Raw genomic sequence first — 21,781 nt, 5'->3', positions numbered from 1 at the left:
AGGCATGGAACCTCAGTGCAGATGGCTCCCATCCTGCATTCCATCTCATGGCACCCAGCAGGATTTCCTGCCCCTTTCTTGAACAGACTTCCTGTAAGGATGGTGCTAAGGATGGAGAAAACTTTTCTCTCTGAGATCCCTTTATGGAGATTCCACCAAAGCCTGTGGATTATAAGATTCATAACTTACTCGAGCGCTTTAATACAGCTGAAATAGTAAAAATTACTTTATACCAAGTTCCGCTTTGGAGTCCAAACTCTGGGGTGTACAAAGAGCTAGGTACATCCCAGATAGAAAGTTGGATCCCTATCACAAAGCCAGGTCCGGATGCTCATGGAGCAGCCACAATGCAGGGCACAAAGAATAATTTTTCTCTCTCCAGTAAACCTGTATCTTCCAAAGACAAGAAAGGCCATCAGCCACCAGGATACACCAAGGTACGTCCAGCTCTGTATTTCTGCATGGCTGGAGTCTTCTTGTGTATTGCACTCAGGACATGGCTTATAAAATATTTCTGTAACGACAGCAGGACATTTATGAAAGTGCTGCTCAGCTCAAAGCGCAGCAGACAGACCCTGCAGCAGTGAGCACTGAAGGCAGCATGTTGTGTTGAAGATCTGCAAGGAGAATTATGTTTTCAACACACTATTTACACTAAGCCACCTTCTTGAGGGCCCCAGACAACCCCACGTGTACACAAAGGATTTTTCTTGCTTGAAGCAGCATAAGTGTGCAAGAACAAGGCTGCAGCATCTAATGCCACACACCAGGCAGACTGGGAAAGCAGTCTTTGCCCCTGAGGCCACCAGGTGGAAGGGCTGTAGGAAGGCAAACATTGGGAACTGCTCTCTTCATATTCACACACATATGAGAAATATAATCCCCAGATGTATTTCAGCTACACAAAACCAAATCTTGACTTTTTAAACAAGTCTCTGGCACACCAACTATTTGCCCATTTGGATGACGTGTGCAGTCATTCATTACGTGAGTTGCAAGAGATAATCCACTCCAAAGTTATTCATGCAGTAGTATGGTTTGTCTTTAGTGAAGTCATGACACAACTGGATGTGAATCAAGAAGAGCTTCACTCTGCAAAAAACATACAAAAATATGTTATGACATTGAGGAAACATGGAAAATCAAAGATTTTTGCTTCACTGGAGGAATCAATCATGTTCCTGGAGAAGACATAAAAGTATTAGGCTAATAAATCGAGACTTCATCTCCAAGGGAAGAAACAGCAACCAGATTTTTCATCGTTTTGGGATAGAGCTGCTTGCTGAGGTTTATACCTGCACAACAGTATTAAAAGCACAGCACACGGTACCACCATAAACCAGCAAGTCCATAAAAACACTTTAAAAAAAAAAAAAAAAAAAAAAAAAAAAAAAAGGCAGAGCATTTTAGAAAGCGCAATTTCTAAATTCCAAGAGGGGCGTGTACAAACTTTGCATTTTACCAGCCCCTTCTTTTCTACCTACACTCCACCGAGACACAATCAGACGTACAAAAGTGGCATAAAAACCACCAACTCTCCTCCTCAAATAAAAGATCGGGCTCGCAATTAAACACACACAAAACGTTTTGTAAAATCACTAATTAACCACGATTCCCTCCATCGGATCACGCAGAAGGAGAAGCGCTTTTTTTTCTTCCTCCGGAGCCGCTCCTGCTTCCTTTTAAACCAAGTTCCGCTACGGAGGGAGGGAAAAAAAAAAACCGCACAAAAACACGTGCGCACGGGGCGGCGGGCAGAAAAAAAAAAAAAAAAAAAAAAAAAAAAGCTTTTTTTTCGGCGGCAGAATCGTGGATTTGCAGCACGCCCGGGCTGGAGGAGATCCGCATCCCTCCTCCCCGTGGCCGGACGGGGGAACACGCAGAGGAAACAAAGCCCAAAGCCTTCCCTGCCGCCGCCACCGCCGCATCCCGACCCCTCTGTGTCCCCACCGGGCAGGGTCGCACCGACCCATCCCCGCCCTGCGGAAAGAGGGGCGGGCTGGGTTTGGGGACGAGGAGGAGGAGAAGAAGGAGGAGGAGGAGAAGAAGGAGGAGAAGAAGAAGAAGGAGGAGGAGGAGAGGGGGGGACAGACAGACACACACACACATACACAGACAGACAGACGCGGGGGGCTCTGCCCGCATCACCGCACCACCGCAGCGCCACTCACCGCTCCGCCCGTGCCCCGCCGAGCCGCTCCGACAGCGGACTCTGCGTGTGTGTGTGTTTGCGGTGCTGGGGCCGCAGGTGCGGCGGTGGCGGAGGCGGCGGAGGAGGCAGCAGCAGCAGCATCAGCGGGGGCGGGCGGCGCTGCGGAGCCAACCGGGGCCCGGCGCCGCGCCGTGAAGTCACCAGCGGGGCGCGCAGGGCGCTGAGCTATAAGAGCACCACGGGAACAACCTCCCCCCCTCCCTCCCTCCCTCCACCCCGTGCGTGTCTCTCTCTCTCTCTCTCCCTCTCCTCGGCTGTGCCGCCTTCTCTCCTCGCCTCTCTCCGCCCGCAGCGCTTCTCCCGCCCGCCTGCCCCGCGCATCCCCCGTCCCCCGGCGCGGCGATGCGGCTGGAGCGGCTGGAGCGGCCGGAGCGCGGAGCCCCGGGCTCGGAGGGGCGGCGGGCGGTCCCGCGGTGCTGGGCGCCGCTGCTGCTGCTGCTGCTGCTGCTCGCCCTCGGCTGCCTGAGCGCCGCCGCCGATGGTGAGTTGCGGGGATGAAGCCCCAAGGCGGGGGGAGGTTTGGGTTCTCCCCGCCGCCTTTTTTCCCCCCTGGTTTTGCCTGGTTGTGGGTCTTTTAGCTCGTTCTTTATGGGGCGACTGCACGGTGCCCCCCTGGGGCTCGGGTGGGAAGGGGGTCCCGCAGCCCCCCGTGCAGGGAGAGGCGCCGCCTTCCCCCGGGGCACCGGGATTGACCCCCGGGATCCCCCCGCCTGCTGCTGCTGCAGGAGGGGCCCGCCGTCCTGATCGATGCTCAGGGAGGGTCTGAGGGGCTGGGCTGAGCCAGAGGGTCGGGGGGATCGGGGCTCTGTTGTGGACGGGGGGAAAGAGGCGCGCTCGGGAAGCTGCCGGCGTTAAGGCGCTTTTTGGGTTTTCTAAAGACCATGGGTGCTGTCAAACTGCGGCGCAACTTGGGCTTTGTGTTATCCAGCGGTGCTGGCATGGCTGTGGTTCGGGGTCCCGGGTAAAGCGCCGTGAGGGATCTCCATCTGGTGGCAAGGCTGAGCGCTGCCGTGTCCCCGCTCCCGGGCTGGGCCATCGCCAGCAGCTCCAGGGCTGCCTCCCGCCGTGGGAGCTGTTGCCCCTATCGGCAGGGGTCCTTGGATGGTCGTTTAAAAATATTTTACTCTTAAATGGTGGTAGTGATCATTTGTCTGATGCTTTTCTTCCTTGAGAAGTGAGCCCCAGCCTGCTCGCCCAGGTGAGCAGTGAGGTCTGTGCTGTCCTATGGCTCTTAAATCTCCTGATTATTGTCCTAAAGTTGGCCCAGGTGTCTGATCTTGGTCTGATCCTGTTATGTTGCCCATAACAGGAACCAGGTATGCTGCCCTGGCAGCATATTGTTGTATCCAGTCCTCGTAAAACAGAGAGAGAGAGAGGAGGAATGTCTGCCTAGTCACCTCTCATCCCCCCCAGTCATGTAGGTTGTTCCCATGCCTGGTCCACAACAGATATGGTTAAACAGCTGTAGAATGAAGGACCAAACTGGCTGGCACTGAAACTTTCCTGCACTCTGCTCAGAAATCATCACAAAAGACACACAGTGGAGGGTTATTGGTAGGCAAGCTAACCAAATTATTCTGATTGTTCCCTAAATTTGAGGCAGTGCCCCAATCAGCTCTCCTCTGCTGGTAGCTGGAATTGCCAGGGTCTGGGAAAAGTCTAAGCTAGTTCCTAGATGAGCTCTCGCAAGGTTTCCCAATCACGGTTGGAAGCTTTTCTGGGACTTGGTGTCAGATGACAGTACACAAGTGTCACATGTTTGAAGCTGCCCAGACAAGTAATCTGGCAACTTGCTTAAGGGGCTGAGACTAACAGTGATAGCAGAGATATGGGGAAAGGTGGTTTGACTTGGGTAGTCAGTGTAACTGTGCTCCTTCACCCTGCACCTACTGCTGCTCATGAGCCAGGTAACTTGTAAGAGTTACCTGGGGAGCAGTAAAATAATATGTGTTAGCAATCACAGGCTCTGATGTTAATGGTTCTCACCATTTTTCAGCCTGAGCTGTATCCCAAGGAAGAGAAAATGTGTGAAGGTGCTTTTGTTATATGAAGAACACATAAAGAGAAGCTTTGAATTAGTGGCTAACTGATGCTGCTCCAAAAAAGCATTAGGTGTCTAGTGACTGAGGCTGCAGCTGAGGGATGACTCCATTGCTTCAAATAGCAGTGGATTAGAGTGGCAGTATCCAAATAAATGGTTACCTGGCATTGTAGAAAGGTGCTTGGTGTAGGACAGGAGATCAGAATTACTTGCTGTAACCAACCATTTTAACTGGAGCTCATTCCAAGTGGCTGTTAGAGTCTGACTGGCATCTTCAGGAGCAGCAGCAGATGCTGACCTTTACCTTTGTGCACCTGTGTGGGTGTTAGGCCTTGTTGATTTTTTTACTTGTTTGTGGGCTATAAGTAGTTGCTCTGACATTTCCCTCGGTACCAGCTGCAGAAGCAATGATATCTTCTTGGAATGGCTTGTTGTTGGGATGGTAATTATAAAGTTATAGCTGTTACTCCAAGCTCAGCTGTGGTTAGCCTTGTGTGTAGCTTCCCTGTAGCATTTGGTTGAAATGGTGTTACATTTGTAAGTCACAATGTACTAGGCAGCCTTTGTGAGCCTTTTCTCCTTATTCTAGCTTGAAATAGAGTAACTAAGGACCACGGAGTTATTTTGGGATCTCCTCAGTGGCTGGCTTAGTCTAATATCTGTGTGCTATTTTGGGAAAGGTTGACTGTTCACACTCTGAATGCCTGGATGAGAAGGTCCCAAAACAAGCAGGAGTGAGTTGTTGCATATTTTATGTAGCAGTACAATAAAACCTGAAATATGTGACCAGGGCTCACAACTCTAACCTTCTCTTAGAGGTTGCTGGACAAGGTATCAGGCTTAGAACAAGCTTCTAATTGTGGCACCTACTCCCACTCTCAGGTGTCTGGGTTGTGCTGTCTAGCACAAGGCAAGCTGATTGATTGGCAGCTCATGACCAAGTAGTAGCAGTAGCTTTACAAAACCACGTTGTTAGAAAGCACATGCTGGTGTAATTCCCAACCAGAAAAGGAAATAGTATACACAGGAGCTGATGTTCTGATTTTTTGGTACTTTTTGAACACAGTTCCCAAGAAAAAAAGTTGTTAACTTTGTTCTAACAGCTGGGTTACTGCTTTACTCCTCCAGTAAGGCCACTAAAACAGTAAGGTGATGTTTCACGTCTTTAATCATGGATTTTTATGAGACATTCAGCACATAGGGTTGCTCATGTTATTCTTGCTTGTACTGTCCAGCATTTGTGAGTGTCTAGTATGTGATGGCTAGCCAATATAATGTAAAATGGCTGAGTACCTCCCTTCTGCTTGGAAACTGTCTTGCATTTTGCATGTCATACAGAGAGGATATAAAATATCAAATTATGCTCTGCTAAAATTTGATTGAGCCCTTTGAGCTCTGGAATGCCAGGAAAAAGCACCCTGACTAAATGATGCAATAAACCAAGAATGATCAGGAGTCTTGCATCGTGCTGTAAGGCATGTGCAGCCAATACTGATGCACAATCTTACACACTTGCCTGCATGCATTAAGTGGAACAGCTCTGGCTGAAGATGCAGGCTGCTGCTTTTAGTGACAGTTATAGCAGGGCTTCCAAGACAAAGCACGTTCCCCTTGAGGGATGGGGTCATACAGTGGCAGAGCTGAGGATACTTTGGAAAATGCACTCTAAGGACCTTGCAGAAAGCAGTACCTTACTCAAGTGTACTAACAAATCAAGACTTACCAGTTCTGAGGCAATGGATTTGATTCCAGAAGGAAGTTGTAAATTACTTTGCTCTTTTAGCATCACACTTCTTTTTGGTGTATGCCAATGAATGTCTCTCTGGGTGCCACTGTTTGAGGAGTAACATAAAGCATGAAAACCTGTTCAGCTACAAAGCAGTTATCTAAGCTACCTTTACAGATGTCTTGGGGATTCTGCTGCAATGTGTTAGCAGCAGAGCATTGAAATGCTAATCCAGGTTGACATTAATCAAATTTAAACCCAGTTTGCTTAAAATTTGAAGAGTTTTGAGAATGTGATGCTAGGTGCAAGACAGCAGAAGTAATTGTGGGCACATATTTTTTCAGGCTTGACCTTGACTTGAAGAGCAAAACAGTAAGAACAACACTGAGACTGTTTGCTGCTGTTTTGGCAGGTGGATAGTTATGGTGCTTAAACTCTGCACTTGTACTGGGAAGGAAAGCTTTTGGCTCTACTTTCATGATTGAATAAGGTGACTGCCAAGATTTGGAGCTGAGATCTGGTTTCGTGTTGATGTTATGCTCTTTATTAGGCTGGGTAGCTCCTTGGTCAGTGGGGAAAGCTGGAAAGTATTGCTTAACAGTATCGAGGCTGAGGTTGCCTTTTTCGTTGAAGGTGCGAGAGCGAAATGTGAAGAATCCCAATTTGCATGTGGTAATGGGCGCTGTATTCCTCAAATCTGGAAATGTGATGGTGATGAAGACTGTTCAGATGGCAGTGATGAGAGTTCTTGTGGTAAGTAGTCAAAATAATACCTCTGCAGTAGTACTTGCTAGTTAGCAGTGGGGACTTAACAGTGGATAGCTGGAGAGATGCTTATCCTGACCAGCACTTCTGGCAGTTGGAATATAAAGACAAATGCCTTAGAATAACCCCTTTTGATTCCTCATATCCATCTGAGGCAATTGAATTTTTCTAAGTGTTATCTAACCCTGCTGAAATTGGCAACCGAGACAAAGCTTGTGACCAAAATTCTTCACTTGTGAGCGTGATGACTGACAGGAACAGACTATAAGCCTGTTCTCAGTTGTTTCTTGAATACATAATAGAAAATGTTTGCTATTAGTACTCTGCTGTTGGCTATTCCACAGTTAAAAGCTCTGCTTTAGATGTGAAAGTGATTCTGCTGTGTCTCCTATAAACATTAAGTCCAGCTTTGGCTGCCAACCCTTGCTTTAAGCAGACATAGAAGCCAAGATAGATGACTAGATTTGCTTGGAGACCAGGCAAAGCATACTCTGTATCCATCACTGGTGTGGTTGAACTGCCAGTCTCCTCAAGCAGACCTAAACTATTACCCTAGAGTTACATAGTACCATGCTTCTGTAATGACAAATCAAATGCCTTGACTATAAACTCAGAGTTCAAAACCTTAATATTAATATTTTGACCTTATGTTAACCCAAGTCTGTTCGAAGCAGCAGCTAAAATAGACTAACCTGCTTAGTCTCCTTAGCAATAGTGGTCCTTCAGTGGCTGATTAGATGAAAATAAATGCTTCTCTGTAGAGAATAACTCTGTAGGAAGTTATTCTGTTTTTCTCTTACAGAATAACTCTGTAGGAAGTGTTCAGCAGCAACACTGTTTGTTAGGTTGGTGGGGGACCACACCAGGCATCCACCAAACAAGGATACTGGATAACTTTCTGGGGCAATGAAGCTGATCCCTGTTGGCAATAAATCAGCCAAGCTCTGGTGCCTAAACAAGTGCCTTTTCCTCCCTCCCAGTGAAGAAGACATGTGCCGAATCTGATTTTGTGTGCCTCAGTGGTCAGTGTGTGCCTAACAGGTGGCAGTGTGATGGGGACCCAGACTGCGAGGACGGGTCCGACGAGAGCTCCGAGCTGTGCCGTAAGTGAGCTCTGCTGCCACCCTGGGGTGCCCAAGCCTCTGTGGAGCACCTTTCTGACCCTCTGGCCTGCTTCCAGGCTGGCTCTCCTGCTGAAGCAAAGATGGACTTGTCCTGGGGAGCACTTTCATAAGTGTTTGGCCTGGTCAGGGTCTTGAGGAGAGTTTCTTTACTGCTGAAAAGGATGCAGAACTGAGTGGGCACTCTTGAATTTGTAAGGGGTAGCAAGTACCAGGTTTTACTCACAGACAGAACATGACTTGTCATGTTCAGTGCCTGACTGTCACTGTGGCTTGTGCACCAAGGGATTGCTGTTCTCCAAGGCAGCTGCTTTGCAAGTGCAGTCCCAATACTACCAGAGGTAATGTAGGGACTGAGTGTCTGACTACATGTTGGGGTGTAGGGAGCAGTGGTGCAGAGGCTTGACTGTGAGGTCTCAGGATTAGCAACTCTGGTCTGAAGTATCACAACTCATCAAGCAATATAGATCCAGGAAATGTCATTTTCCTGTATTAAGAGGATCCACAGTGGGGAATGCTTCAACCCCAAGTCCTGGTGCACTTTGGCACTACTCCTCCCTAGTACTATTTGTTGTACCTCAAGGTGCTACAGTGTAATTGGTGTGTAATCATGCAGTTAGCCTTTAAATACTAATCTCTTGGGAACTGGAAGCATCTGTTTTAACTGAGCTCTGTAGAATAGTACAGCCTTTTCCATCAATTTATAGAGATGTTAGCACCTAAACAACTGCAACTTTGTCCAGACCTGAAGCCTTTCAGCCTCAATTTTCAGCACAAATGCTGAAACCCAAGATCAGTAGCTCTTAGATTGAATTTAAACTTTCTTTCAATAGATACGAGAACGTGCCGGGTAAATGAAATCAGCTGTGGTCCTCAGTCAACTCAGTGTATCCCAGTGTCCTGGAAGTGTGATGGTGAAAAAGACTGTGACAGTGAAGAAGATGAGCAGAACTGTGGTAAGGAGGGAAATGGTGGCTGCATAACTCTATCTGAAGTCAACTTACTTGGAAAGGAGCTGGGCAGTGCACCTGGGAAGATAAATTTTTTGATAGTATCAATATCTCTCCTACATTCATCTTGCTTTGCAGCTGCTTAAAGCAAACTTTTCCTAGCACTCCTCTATCCTGCTAAGTTAAGAGCTACAATAATGTAAGCTTTTTATTGTCTGTCTTTCTTCACTGCTAATTTTGGCAGTAGCCACAGGTAGGCTTAGTCACTGGCAAGCCAGTTGTCAGAACTTGTTCTCTGTAGAGTTTCTGAAATTGCTGCTTACATTAACAAATTGTCTCCTAAAAGTGTAGAAAGGGCATAGCTGATCTACTTTATAGCCCTATCCTGAAATATCTGTGAAGCTGAATTTCTGGTGTTTGGATGGCAAGTTCAGGCTGGTACACAAGCAGAGCTGCCACTGCAGCATTAGAGTGCAGCATGCCTGGCTTATTCAAGAGAATTTGCATACATATGAGTTTTCTGAGGTGTCCTGAAATGCATTTGCTGTAACCAAAGCCACAGGGCTGGCTTCCATCAGAACCACCTAACCTGGATGGCCAGGTTATACAGATCTCCAGACTTCTGCTGTGTGTCTGTGGAGTTACCATCTTACTCAGCAAACTAATGCCTTAATCTACAAATAAATCTACAGACAGTGTTTCTGATGAAGCTGATAAAACTGTGAGCCTAGGCATACTGAGCTGTCTGCTACACTGCTATTAAACCAGCATAATTTGTACTGACATTAATTGCATGGGTGTGCTTAACCATGGGATCAACTCGGGCAAGATCTTGGTCTGGGAGATGAGCCACTGCTGTCCTGGGGACCAGCACAAAACATTTTTAACTACAGTACATGCTGAGCATCAGACTGCCTTAATCTTGGTTTGTACTCTTGAGCTGGCAATTTTCTTACCTTCTGTCTTTGGCCCACAGGGTGAGACCCTGTTTTCTGAAGGACTTTCAGTCTGAAGAGCAGGACAGCCTAGCTGCTTCAGGGGGTTATTTTCACTCAGTAGCTCAAATCTGATACCTATCACTTAAAATGTCCAATGGCAAGGAGGATGGTCTGTGGAACCCAAGTGTCCTGTAGGTGGTCATTTAGGCTTCCTTTTTGCCTTATACAGGATGCTGATCTTCTGTCAGCTAACAGCTGCAAAACAAAGTAAACTTCACACAAAAGTCAGCCTTCTTGTGATAATGTACTAATCTCTCCTGCTCCCTTTACCCCAGGCAACGTGACTTGCAGTCCATCAGACTTCACATGCAGCAGTGGGCAATGTATTTCCAAGAGCTTTGTCTGCAATGGCCAGGATGACTGCAGTGATGGTAGTGACGAGCTGGAATGTGCACCTCCTACCTGTGGCGTCCATGAGTTCCAGTGCAAGAGCTCAACCTGCATCCCCCTCAGCTGGGTGTGTGACGATGATGCTGACTGCTCTGACCACTCAGATGAGTCCCTGGAGCAGTGTGGCCGCCAGCCTGCCCCTTCTGTGAAGTGCTCTGCCAGCGAGGTGCAGTGTGGCTCGGGTGAATGCATCCACAAAAAGTGGCGCTGCGATGGAGACCCTGACTGCAAGGATGGGAGCGATGAAATCAACTGCCGTAAGTTCTCTTGGCCTTTCTCTGGGGAGGTGCTGCCTGACCCCTGTTTTTGATTTCCTTTGCTTCAGTAAAACCCCAGGGGTAAAAGTCTGTAATGGTTATGTCCCCAGCTTCTCGGACCTGCAGGCCAGACCAGTTCAGATGTGAGGATGGGAACTGCATCCATGGGAGTAGGCAATGCAACGGTGTGAGAGATTGTCTGGATGGCACAGATGAAGTAAATTGTAACAATGGTAGGTGTGGGAACTCAGCAAGAGTAAAGTCTTTCCAGGATATCTGTTGGAGCTGGTAGTCACCCTCACAAATCTTCATTGTGTCAGTTATTCAGTGCGCTGGACCTGGCAAATTCAAGTGCAGGAGTGGAGAATGCATAGATATCAATAAAGTGTGCAACCAGCAGAGAGACTGCAAGGACTGGAGTGATGAGCCCCTCAAGGAGTGTAGTAAGTGAATAAATTCTTTGCACAGTGTTGATTAGTAGATCTACTCAACTCTGAGTTGCCAGATGTCAGCTGGAATGCCTACTGGCACTTCTTGGTGGCCATTGGCACTTCTTGGTGGCAAACTTACAACTGAGACCAACCTAGTTAACAAGCTAGTTTTATCCTAGCCAGACTGGCTGATAGGATGATTTTTCTGTAGTCAGGAAGGCATTATGAAATGCATTATCTAATGTTATCTAATGCATTAGAAACACTGAAACTTCAGGAGCCTCAATTTTTATTGCTGCCTGCATGTAACACAGAGAAAGTGCTGGTAGCTGAGCAAACATGAATTTGTGGGGGTGCTCTTGCATATGACTTCAAGTGCCAAAAACGTTTATCAGATATGGCAGGCATTGTTAGAAAATGGATGAGTACCTGGTAAAATGCTCTAGGGCTTAGACTATAAGACTAGACATGCATGCCTTCTCAGAGGTGGCGAATTCTCTCTTCCAGACGTCAATGAATGTCTGGTGAACAATGGTGGATGCTCTCATATCTGCAGAGATCTCATTATTGGCTATGAATGTGACTGTCCAGCTGGGTTTGAGCTTCTGGACAGGAGAACCTGTGGAGGCAAGTATCTAGTAGTTTAAAATGGACACCACTGGTGATATTGGAGGTGAGCATAAATTAAATTTTTGTTTTTACAGATATTGATGAATGTCAGAACCCTGGTATCTGTAGTCAGATCTGTATCAACCTGAAAGGGGGCTACAAATGTGAATGTAGCCGTGGCTATCAGATGGATCTTGCTACTGGGGTGTGCAAAGCAGTTGGTGAGTGTTGACATAAGACTTTTATATCCCCAATTTAAAATGAGTCAGCAGGTGATGCACTGTTTATACTACTGTGGTTTTTACACTAGCTGCTGTGGTGTTTCCTGGTCACTACTAACACTTTGAATGATGCCATGATACAGAACTTAAAGCTGCCTGACATAAACTGCTTGTGTCTGCTCCCTGAGCAGGAGGATCCTCCCCATCAAGTTGTGGAGGGAGAAAAAGATGAGGTATGGTACAGCCAGGACCTCTGTCAGCATCTGCTACCAAGTGTGGAATAGCAAATACTAAATATGATGACTCTTAAATTTTTTTGTAAAAGAAAAGCATGTGACTAAATACCTAGGAGAGCAGGTGACACTTTAAACTCTTTTCACAGGGAAAGAGCCAAGTCTAATTTTCACCAACCGCCGAGACATCAGGAAGATTGGCCTTGAGAGAAAAGAATACATTCAGCTTGTAGAGCAGCTAAGAAACTCTATAGCTCTAGATGCTGATATTGCTGAGCAAAAGCTTTACTGGGCAGACTTCAGCCAAAAAGCAATCTTCAGGTAAATTAGGCTTAACTTCTGAACCTTGTGTGCTTCCCTAAAACATCCCCTGTTTTACCCAAGCCATTTCTCTAGTATCTGGTGATGAAAAACAGATTCCTGGTGTCCTAAAGACAAAATGTAGTTGATGCAAGTTCCTACAGCTAGCAGCGTGTATGCCTATTGCATTTCCTAGTAACTGCTGCCACATCTGTACAAAAGGCACTCTGTGGAAAGTCCCACACTCACCTTCTGCCTGAAATCTTGTGCAGTGTTTGCTGAGCTGTGCCAAGGGATAGTATCTGCTGAGGAAGTGGTTGAAAGCAAGTCCTCCTTGTCTTCCAGTGCCTCCATTGATACCCGTGATAAAGTTGGAACACACATCAAAATCCTGGACAACATACACAGCCCTGCAGGAATTGCTGTTGACTGGGTTTATAAGAACATCTACTGGACTGACTCAACTACAAAGACTATTTCAGTGGCCAGCCTGGATGGCACAAAAAGAAAGGTTTTGTTTCGCTCTGAGCTGAGGGAGCCAGCTTCCATTGCTGTAGATCCTATCTCTGGGTGAGTATTTGTCCAGGTTCTTTTAAAAAGAGTGGACCTACCAGCTACATGTTCTGATAACTGACTTAGGTAGCCTTTGTTAGTTATTGGTCATAATTAAGAGTGATACTACACAGTACTATAGTGCATCATACAACATAAATTCTGCTTCACAGCTTTATGTACTGGTCAGACTGGGGTGAGCCAGCAAAAATTGAAAAAGCAGGAATGAATGGATTTGACAGACAGCAGCTTGTGACAACAGAAATCCAATGGCCTAATGGAATTGCTCTAGGTATGTTGAACTTGTCTCTGTGCCAGAGGTATTCTGGAGCTTTAGCAATTTTTTTGCTACAAAAAGCCAAGGTCATTCTTCAGAGAACTCTTTTCAGCTTCTGAGAAAGGGAAGGTTCTGTATGCCTGAAGGCACTGCAACAGGCATCAGCACTTCTCAGATACTGAAACATAACTTTCCCTGAACTGCTCTATATTATAGTTGAGGCACAGGCCATATAGGCACCACTGCAGCAGCCCTCAGTGTCCTGGAATGGTAAGAAATTAGGGCAACACTGCCACCATTCTCAAACCTGTGGGCGTTTCAGGTCTTGCAGCAAGCTTTGGAGGTTTCCTCCACGTGGACATTAAACTATATTTGGTGTTTTCCCCCTCCTAGATCTTGTAAAAAGCCGCCTGTACTGGCTTGATTCCAAACTGCACATGCTGTCTAGTGTGGACTTGAATGGCCAGGATCGTAGAATTGTGCTGAAATCACACATGTTCCTTCCTCATCCTCTTGCTCTAACCATTTTTGAGGTAAGGATGACTTGCTGTAGTCCTTGTCAAAGATCCTCTTCTTGCTGGTGTGTGGCAGGAATGGTGGGGCTGATGGAAATATGGAAGTAATGGGATGCAATGGCATCATTGTCTTCTAGGACCGTGTGTACTGGATTGATGGAGAGAATGAGGCAGTCTATGGTGCCAACAAATTCACCGGGACAGAGTTGGTTACCCTGGTGAACAACCTCAATGATGCACAGGACCTCATTGTGTATCACGAGCTTGTTCAGCCTTCAGGTAATTTTCAGCACAGTCCATAGTTAAGTCAGTGTACACCTGTGAGAAGCCTGCCCTGCCTGGACGGTGTCCAGTGGTATCACTTTAGTGTCCAGCTGTCCACTTCTACTTCTGCTTGGAGCTTCTAACACAGACAGCTCCATGGGGGTTGGGACGTAATTTGCAATTGCTCTTTCTTGGGCAGAGCAGATACAAATCTATAGCCATTTTGTCAGATTATAAACTTTTCTGACCCAGAGATGGGGCAACTGAGAGGGGTTTCAAAAACTTTTATTCCATTTTCAGTCTCATGTGAAGGGTGAGACAATATAGATGTTACAGTTCACACCATCACAGCTAGAAGCCAACTATTTCTTAATTACAATATATTATAAGTGTTTCTTGGCCTATCAGCTTTTACCACACAGTGCTGTTGATGCCTTAAAGGCAGTTGTCTAAAATCACTCCTTGTGGGTCCTACTACAATGCACCTTTCATAATTCTGTTTCTCCAAAGTATCTAGTCTTATTTGCAATGCCATCCTTTGAAACTTGTTTGCGGTTCCATTTCTCTCTCAACAATATCCATCCTATTTCATGGCATTTCTAAGTCAGCATTTCTTATCTCAAGGTTTGCATACAGATGCACATTATGTAAACTTTCTGTCAGACTTTGAGGATTCTCTAAAAATCCATTTCCTACACCAGCTGAGACAAGTAATTCTCCTAAAACAATTAATGAGCAAATGCTTCTGCTACACACCTGGATCATGAAGGCTCACTCTTGTTCTCTCCCTAACTGGTGTACCAACAGGTAGGAACTGGTGTGAAGAGAACGTGGCAAATGGAGGCTGTAGCTACCTGTGCCTGCCTGCTCCTCAGATAAATGAACATTCTCCAAAGTACACCTGTGCATGTCCTGCTCGGTTCTCATTGCAGGAGGATGGTCTGAGATGTACAGGTACTGTAACACAACTGAGATCTTTCCCAGGATGAATGGGGCAGGAGGAGTTAGGAGAGTATTGAACCTGTTAGTGGGAAGGAAATACAGTGGTATAGGCTAGCAGCTTTGCTAAAATTATTCTGATGTAATTAATCTTGGAGGGGAGGGTCTTAGGCATTAATGTGGATCTCAGAGTCTGCAGGTGCTGTTTAAAGTCCACGCTTTGCTTCTGCATCATCATCATCATTTGCAACAAGACCTTGTACCACATGGCTTTCTGCAGACAGCAAGCACAAGGACAAAACATACTCAGCCTCTTATAAAACAGGGGTGTAAACTAGCATGGCTGTACATATAAATACACAGTGTTCAAAAGGTGATGGGCTAATGTTGCTGTCCAAGGAAGTTTGTACCTCATTCTTGGTCCAGATGAACTTGCTGCTGTGCTACTGTTGTCAGCACTGACTGTGCAGCAAGCTGGCTTTGTCCAGTGGAGTGGAGCTAGGAACTCCAAGGTGCCACTGACTGTGTTGGGTGTTGGTTCTGACTGCCACAGAGTGCTAAGTGCAAGGATGCTGGCCTCCCTTGGCTGCTCGAAAAGGTTGCTATGGTTATCAAAGGCTGTACCTAACCAGTAAACTTGTAAAACTAAAACCTTTTTCAGAAAACCTTATGTGAGGGGTGGGATGGCTTATGACTGTTGTGACTTTAAATGCCTGTGATTCATTTCTGATTGACTGTCTGGCCTTGTTTTTGGAACTTCTTTCCATCAAGAACTCTGTGCTGAGGGCGTGCTAGTGAAATAGTTAATGTCAGTGTTCCCAGTAAAGCTAACAAAGCTGCATGATCATTTTTGCCATCTGCTAAACCTTCACTACCATGGCTCTCATAGCAAAGCCATTGCAGAACTTCAGGATTAACTGATCTATAATTAGTTCTTGATCTATAATTAGTTTCAGGTACTGGAACAACTGTGGCTTACACTGAGGCTAAAGATACCAGCACAACAGAAAAATCTCCAACTGTTGGACTAGTTCCTGGAGGTACTGGTCCCAATAACTCACACTGCTAAACATTAGAGAAATTAAATGCAAACTGACCAACTAGCCTACTTGGATGTTTTCTCCTTTGCATGCAAGTAGAGAACACAGGCCAGATCATTTGTGTGGTGTAACAGCTGGAGCATGTGTTAAACAGATTTAGTTCACATGGGACAATGTGGAACCTGTAGGTTCCATGAAATCCCAAGAGTGCTCAGAGAAGGCAAGCAATAAAAAAAAGCTTCCAACTAATACAGGATGAAGCATGTTAGGCTGTTCTAGCAGTGTGCTAGTGAGAAGCTAATCAAATAGGAGCTGTTTCTGGGTTTGGGAAATGTTTGCATATGACAATCTGCCAGCCTTGTCAGTACACAAGCTCACTGTGTCAAATTCTCATGCAGGATTCAACACTAGTGGTACAACCTCTGAAGTGACTGCAGCTGGAAGAACATCAGCAGCTTGGATTATTCTTCCTGCTGGTGAGTGCAGCATTTACTGGCCTTTTGGACCCCGTGTGGTGAGCCGAGCCACTCTTAGGAGCTTGACCTGACACTGCTCCATGTCTGCAATCTTTGTCCCCCTGCAGTGTTGCTGATGATGGCTGCAGCAGCTGGCTACTTCATGTGGCGTAACTGGCAGCACAAGAACATGAAAAGCATGAATTTTGATAATCCAGTCTACCTGAAAACCACGGAAGAGGACCTCACAATTGATATCGGGAGACACAGCGGTTCAGTAGGACACACCTACCCTGCAGTAAGTAAACCTATTTACCTGTCATGTCTGAGACTCCACGTTAATAACTGCAGTTGAAAGAGTGCCAAAGGATACCTGAGTTGAATTTAGGAGTCTTCTCTGCTTTTGAAAGCTGCTGGCTGCGGACTGGGCTGAACCAGTTGACAACTTTACCTATAATCAAGGTTAAAGTTGTGGTAGGTAACTAATGTCTGTGCCTGGGATGGAGTAATCTGTGCTGAATGTGGTCACTAGCCTGCAGAATTGCCCATGATGTGTGTTGCTTTATTGTCTTTTATTGGTGCAACTGTAGCTGACTTATACTTACCTTTTTTGCAGATATCTGTTGTCAGCACAGATGATGACATGGCGTGAGCACTGGATCAGCAATCACTTTCAGTTTACTTGTGTCTTACACTCTTTGGGGATAGTAACCAGGTTTGTGGCTGAAGGACTTCCTCCATTCTTGGAAGAAAGAAGATACTTTCTGTATTTATGGAACACTTGTGTAAATAGTTATTTTCTACGGCTCAACAACTCTGTAAATACCTGTCCACAACAATTCAGCTGTTAGTGGTTACAGTTTTATCAGTAACCTTTGGGTTGGTTAGTCAGTAACATCACTGACCAAAAATAAAGCACTTTCCATAGAAAGCCATATTCCAGCCACAACTTGTAACACCTGTACATATGTCTATAGGCCACTTGTAAATAATTATTGGAAAATCACTATCAAGCACTTTGAAATACTTCAGATGTAAATTATTGTACACTCTCTTTTTCAATGATTGGGGCAACGGCAATAGGAAAAAACGGGTTACTATGATTGCCAAAAATTTGTAAACATAAGTAATTTTATATGTATGATTGTTTCAATCTTGTCTGTTACCTCTTAGAGGTCTACAAGAATGAATGATCTATAAGAAACCACTGTAAAACTCAAATGCAGCCGAGGGGATAAAAATAAAATGAGTCAAGCAGTCGAAGTATTGTTCTTGATTATTATGTTAGTTACTCCCCATAACTTTTGTAGTATGAGATGCTACTTGACTCTTGCTAATCCTTCCCCCTTCAAGGTAAGAAAAAAATTGCTTATGGTAGGAGGGATGCAGTTTCAAGGCTAAGACATAGTTTGGAAATAGCAATAATCTCTTGGTTATGTGTTAGTGATGACATGTTAAATCACTCTCAATCAATCCTGTCTCCAAAATAGTAACAATGAAAATCATTGAGTCAACACTTGGATCAGTTCCTAGGCTTGCTTCTAATGCTTGTTCTCATTGCAGTTACAACTGGGGTCTGTTCTCTTAATGGTCTTCTTGTATTGGGGACTCCTTTACTGACAGACGAGGGCAGCTGCCAACTTGTGCAGATTTAAAATAAGTTGTTTCTAGCAAGTTCACGACTCTTTGGGGATTTGAAGCTTCAAACCAACCATCTCTGGCAACTCTTGACTGCAGGCATTTAAGATGTCTAGAAGCCATGTGGACTGAATTGTCATGCAAAGATCAGAGTGTAAGGGGGCCTCCAAAGTTTCTGGCTAGCAATACTATGTCTGTTTTACCAAGTACTTTTTGGGATAAAGTGCCTTTCAAAGCTGCCTAATATGTGAGGTTCATAAGTTATTGGGGTAGAATTCAACTTTTTCAGTTTGACTTCTAACTCTGGATACTCTGAAGTGTTTGTGTTCAAATGTGACAAAACAAAACATAGTTCTTAGTCAGATGGTTGGTTGCAAATTCATGTGGCAGCTAATTACAGGCAAAATGCTCAGCCTTCCCAGTCTTTGTCCAGAACAGCTCTGCTTTTTTGTTGAAGTTCATTGCTCCTACCAGTATCCTACCAAATGGTATAAGGAGAGAGCAGTAAAACCAATGAAGACATTTCTTCCTGAGGTTAATATTTGTTTGAAGTAGCAACTTAAGTTTATTTTGGGAACCTGAGGTAGTTTTTACAGACACTGTGGGCTCTAGGGATTTGTTTTCTGACTTTGTTCCAATGTGCTGAGCAAGGAATGGTGTCTTGACAAACAAAATTTATTTCTTTAGTCTAAAGAGGACTTAACACTTTAGCAGATAAAACTTCTATGGCTTCATATAGCAGGAGGGAGGAGAGGGGAATATAAGGCCGTAGCAGGAGATGATATAAGATGGCCTGTACTTATTTGCAAATGTTGTTTGGTTTTTAGTCTCACTAGGTTTATTCTTTCCTGCCTCTTCAATTTTGTGTTATGAAATCATTGTTTACTTCCACAGCAGGCTTGGACAGTAGTCAGGGATTCCTTCTGTAAAAATAGATCCAACTTGCATTGACAAGTACCTTCCTCCCTTTGAACAGATTTTTTCCCCCTGCCATCTGGAATCATTTGACTGTGTTGTACTCCTCATCATATGACTTTTGGCATTTAGTTGAGGTGGTGTAGCTGTGCTGAGCTCTCCTGCAGCAGCACCCTGTGGCTGAGCTGGTGTCCACTAAAGGAATTCTGAGTCATCATCCCTCTCCCTCAGGTCCTCTGCTGTTCTTGTGGAACCCCAGAGCAATGGGACATTAATAACCTCTTTGTCAGATTTCACTCTTAAGTTGACTTTATATTCCTCCTGAAGAGTTTTCTGCTTATAGATACAGAAATATTACTGTAGCTGGTTATTGAAGTAGTGTTCAAGGTAATGGTATAGCTTTTGCTTCCCAGAAGAATATATAATCCCTCTTGTTCTAAATACTGCCTATCTCTGTTCAGTGTCTGCTGGCCAGTGTGAGTGCAAAGCTAAACTTGAATCTGGCTTTTTTCTTTCCCTTAAAAACATGCAAATTTCTCTTAATACACTCCCTCTGCTCCCACATTATTTTCTGCCTCCTGTTTGATCTGCCTTTGTTATTATAGCACTGTAAATATTTTACATTATTGCTTAGAGGCAAATTAACATAAAGGGAATTGATGCTGCTCATGTGATTTTTCTTCCCCTTTTGCACCTTGTTCCTCTACAGGTAGCTACAATATACCCTTTTCCTACCCAGCTTGTATTTGCCTACATTTTTAATGGACATACCTTTTTTCCAATCAGATCTTTCCTGAAACAGCAAAGATGCACTTATCTATTTTTATGTAAACGCTGAATCTTGCTAGATAAGAGAAAAAGTACAGAAACAAAGGCTTGGGCTGGAACAACTAGTGTGAGAGCACTCGGATAAAGGAAAAAAAGCAGAAGCTCTCTTCACTTCACAATGTAGATGTAAGTGGAGACCTGCCAGTACTTTCTGTAGATATGGCACAGCATGTCTGTGAAGAAATGTGCTCCTGTTCCTTCTTTGAGCTGGCTCACAACAGTGGTTGGTATTGTCACTGACTGGAAGATGTTTGGAGACACCTGTCTGCTCTGCTGAAGTGCAAAACCCAACTTAATACAGCCAACTTGCTGGTTTTTTGCTTTTCCTCTCCTGAAAGAGCTTTGAAATTTACCTCTATCAAAAAATTCTTCAGAGCAGGGGTGGGATAGACAGGCTGTGCAATCAGTCTGCTGAATATCCAGGATGTTAAACATCTAAAATAAAGACTGCCTGTGGAAAGAATGATTGATGGTCTTAATTCTTGCACAGCCCTGGTTGGGACACTTCCACACCTCTGTCAAGTCCTGGAAAATGCTTCATATCATACATGAAACTTCCTCCCACCCCAACAACTTAAACAGGTAACTGAAGGCTAACTTCACTAAAATACTCCTTGCTATGTAATAAATTGCTCGAAGACATGAAAACACTAAGCATTAAATCAAGACAAATGATTGGGAAAAACACATTTCATAGAAATGGATTTTTGCTTTGGAGGTGTCCTCTGTAAAGATGGTTTTTAGGTAATTTTTCCTTCCTTCCTAGACATTCTTCCCTAGAGTCAAACTTCAGAATACATGGAAATATTTTATGGTACTGCCAGTGCATACATTTAAAGTTGATAGTTGGATAGCAATGTAAAAAGATCCATTCAGAACACTTGTTTCTTTCCAGTGGAAAGTATTTTTGAAAGGTCTCTTGGAAAGGCTGATCATTGAATACAGTCAAGGCCACAACCATCTAGGAACTCTGTTTCATGTTCTAATATCCCCTTTGTGGATGTGTCCAACTGAGAAGTGTGGTTAGGTTTAGACAGCTTATTTCTTTTTTTGGGCCCTTAAATATAGGAGAGCTCATGTGTGCATTTAAATTAAGACTTCCTTGAAAGTTGGATTGTGGTTTGGTAATTCCATAGTGTATTGTGGCTGCCACTGTCTAAGACAAATACTGTGAGTTTCTAACTCTTTGGCTGGTGCCTCTAGTGGTAAAATAAGTTCATCCCATTAACTTTCTACAAATAATGATCCTTAATAAAGCCTCAGTACAAAATTCAAGTTACATGTGCTATAGTCATACAGGAGCAACTTGGTAGTTCTGGTTTTACTAGAAGAAACAGTGATTATTCTTTAATTAGACAGCATTCAACACTCTGCCCCTCTTCCCCAATATTTTTTTGGTAGAAGAACAGGTCAAAGTCAGTTGGGGGCAGAGGGAGTGGGAGGATGGTGTTTGTAGAATTTATGTATAAGTTGCTGGTTGTCATCCATTCACATTATCAAATTCCTGGTGCCAGGTAAAACCTGTTGGTTTTGTAATTGTAGTATACCTGGATCTTGTCTCTGGAACAGAGTTTGAAGAATTGCTTGGACAGAAATGGGTAGCTGGCAGTTTGTAGCATATAGGAAGAGCTATTTCTTCAAAGCCCTTTGTCTTTCTGGCAGCCTCCACTGCTGGTTTAATTTATGTAAGTGAATGCGGAGAAAGAAAAGTTGTAAAACTGCTTGCTTACAGAGAGTGTAATTCAAATGGTGTCATGAGAACAGCACTCCAGTGTTTGATATAGTGCATCCAGCTGAGAGAAAAACCACTCAAAAAAAGCCATTTTTCACCGCCTTATGTTTCAGATGCAAATACCCACTGACTGCTGAAGAGTTAACATTTTGTTAGCTGTCTTTGTAATTCAAATGTCACAGGCAAGCAGTGGACATTCCCAATTATATGATACCATCTAAAGGTCTCTTGTTGACCATCAAGAATCTCTACCAGAAGGTGTTTTAGTTCTCCCTGTATAAGCAGGACAAGACATGACTTTCACTAGGAACTACCCCAACACTTTCTTTTAGTCTTTAGCAGCTAAAAGGATCCACTCCAGAGTGTGGCCTC

The 21,781-nt window shown here is 44.6% G+C and overlaps 1 protein-coding gene across 1 annotated transcript; it reads left to right on the top strand.

Moving 5' to 3' along the window:
• Positions 1-2,550: 2,550 nt before the first annotated feature.
• Positions 2,551-17,559, top strand: VLDLR (very low density lipoprotein receptor; the record flags this gene model as incomplete). Its single annotated transcript, XM_083884262.1, is given in 20 exon segments — positions 2,551-2,603; positions 2,605-2,693; positions 6,613-6,732; positions 7,725-7,847; positions 8,699-8,821; positions 10,089-10,460; positions 10,571-10,693; positions 10,781-10,903; positions 11,399-11,518; positions 11,596-11,721; positions 12,104-12,275; positions 12,600-12,824; positions 12,980-13,098; positions 13,477-13,616; positions 13,736-13,877; positions 14,670-14,816; positions 15,752-15,841; positions 16,240-16,317; positions 16,425-16,594; positions 16,913-17,559. Coding segments are annotated over 20 exon segments (2,691 nt in total), but the record flags the coding sequence as incomplete, so codon positions are not given.
• Between the last annotated feature and the right edge of the window lie 4,222 nt (positions 17,560-21,781).

Source organism: Zosterops lateralis, assembly GCF_965231275.1.
Source record: "Zosterops lateralis genome assembly, chromosome: Z".
In the NCBI taxonomy this organism is placed as follows: Eukaryota; Metazoa; Chordata; class Aves; order Passeriformes; family Zosteropidae; genus Zosterops; species Zosterops lateralis.
This window is presented reverse-complemented; position numbering and strand designations above follow the sequence as displayed.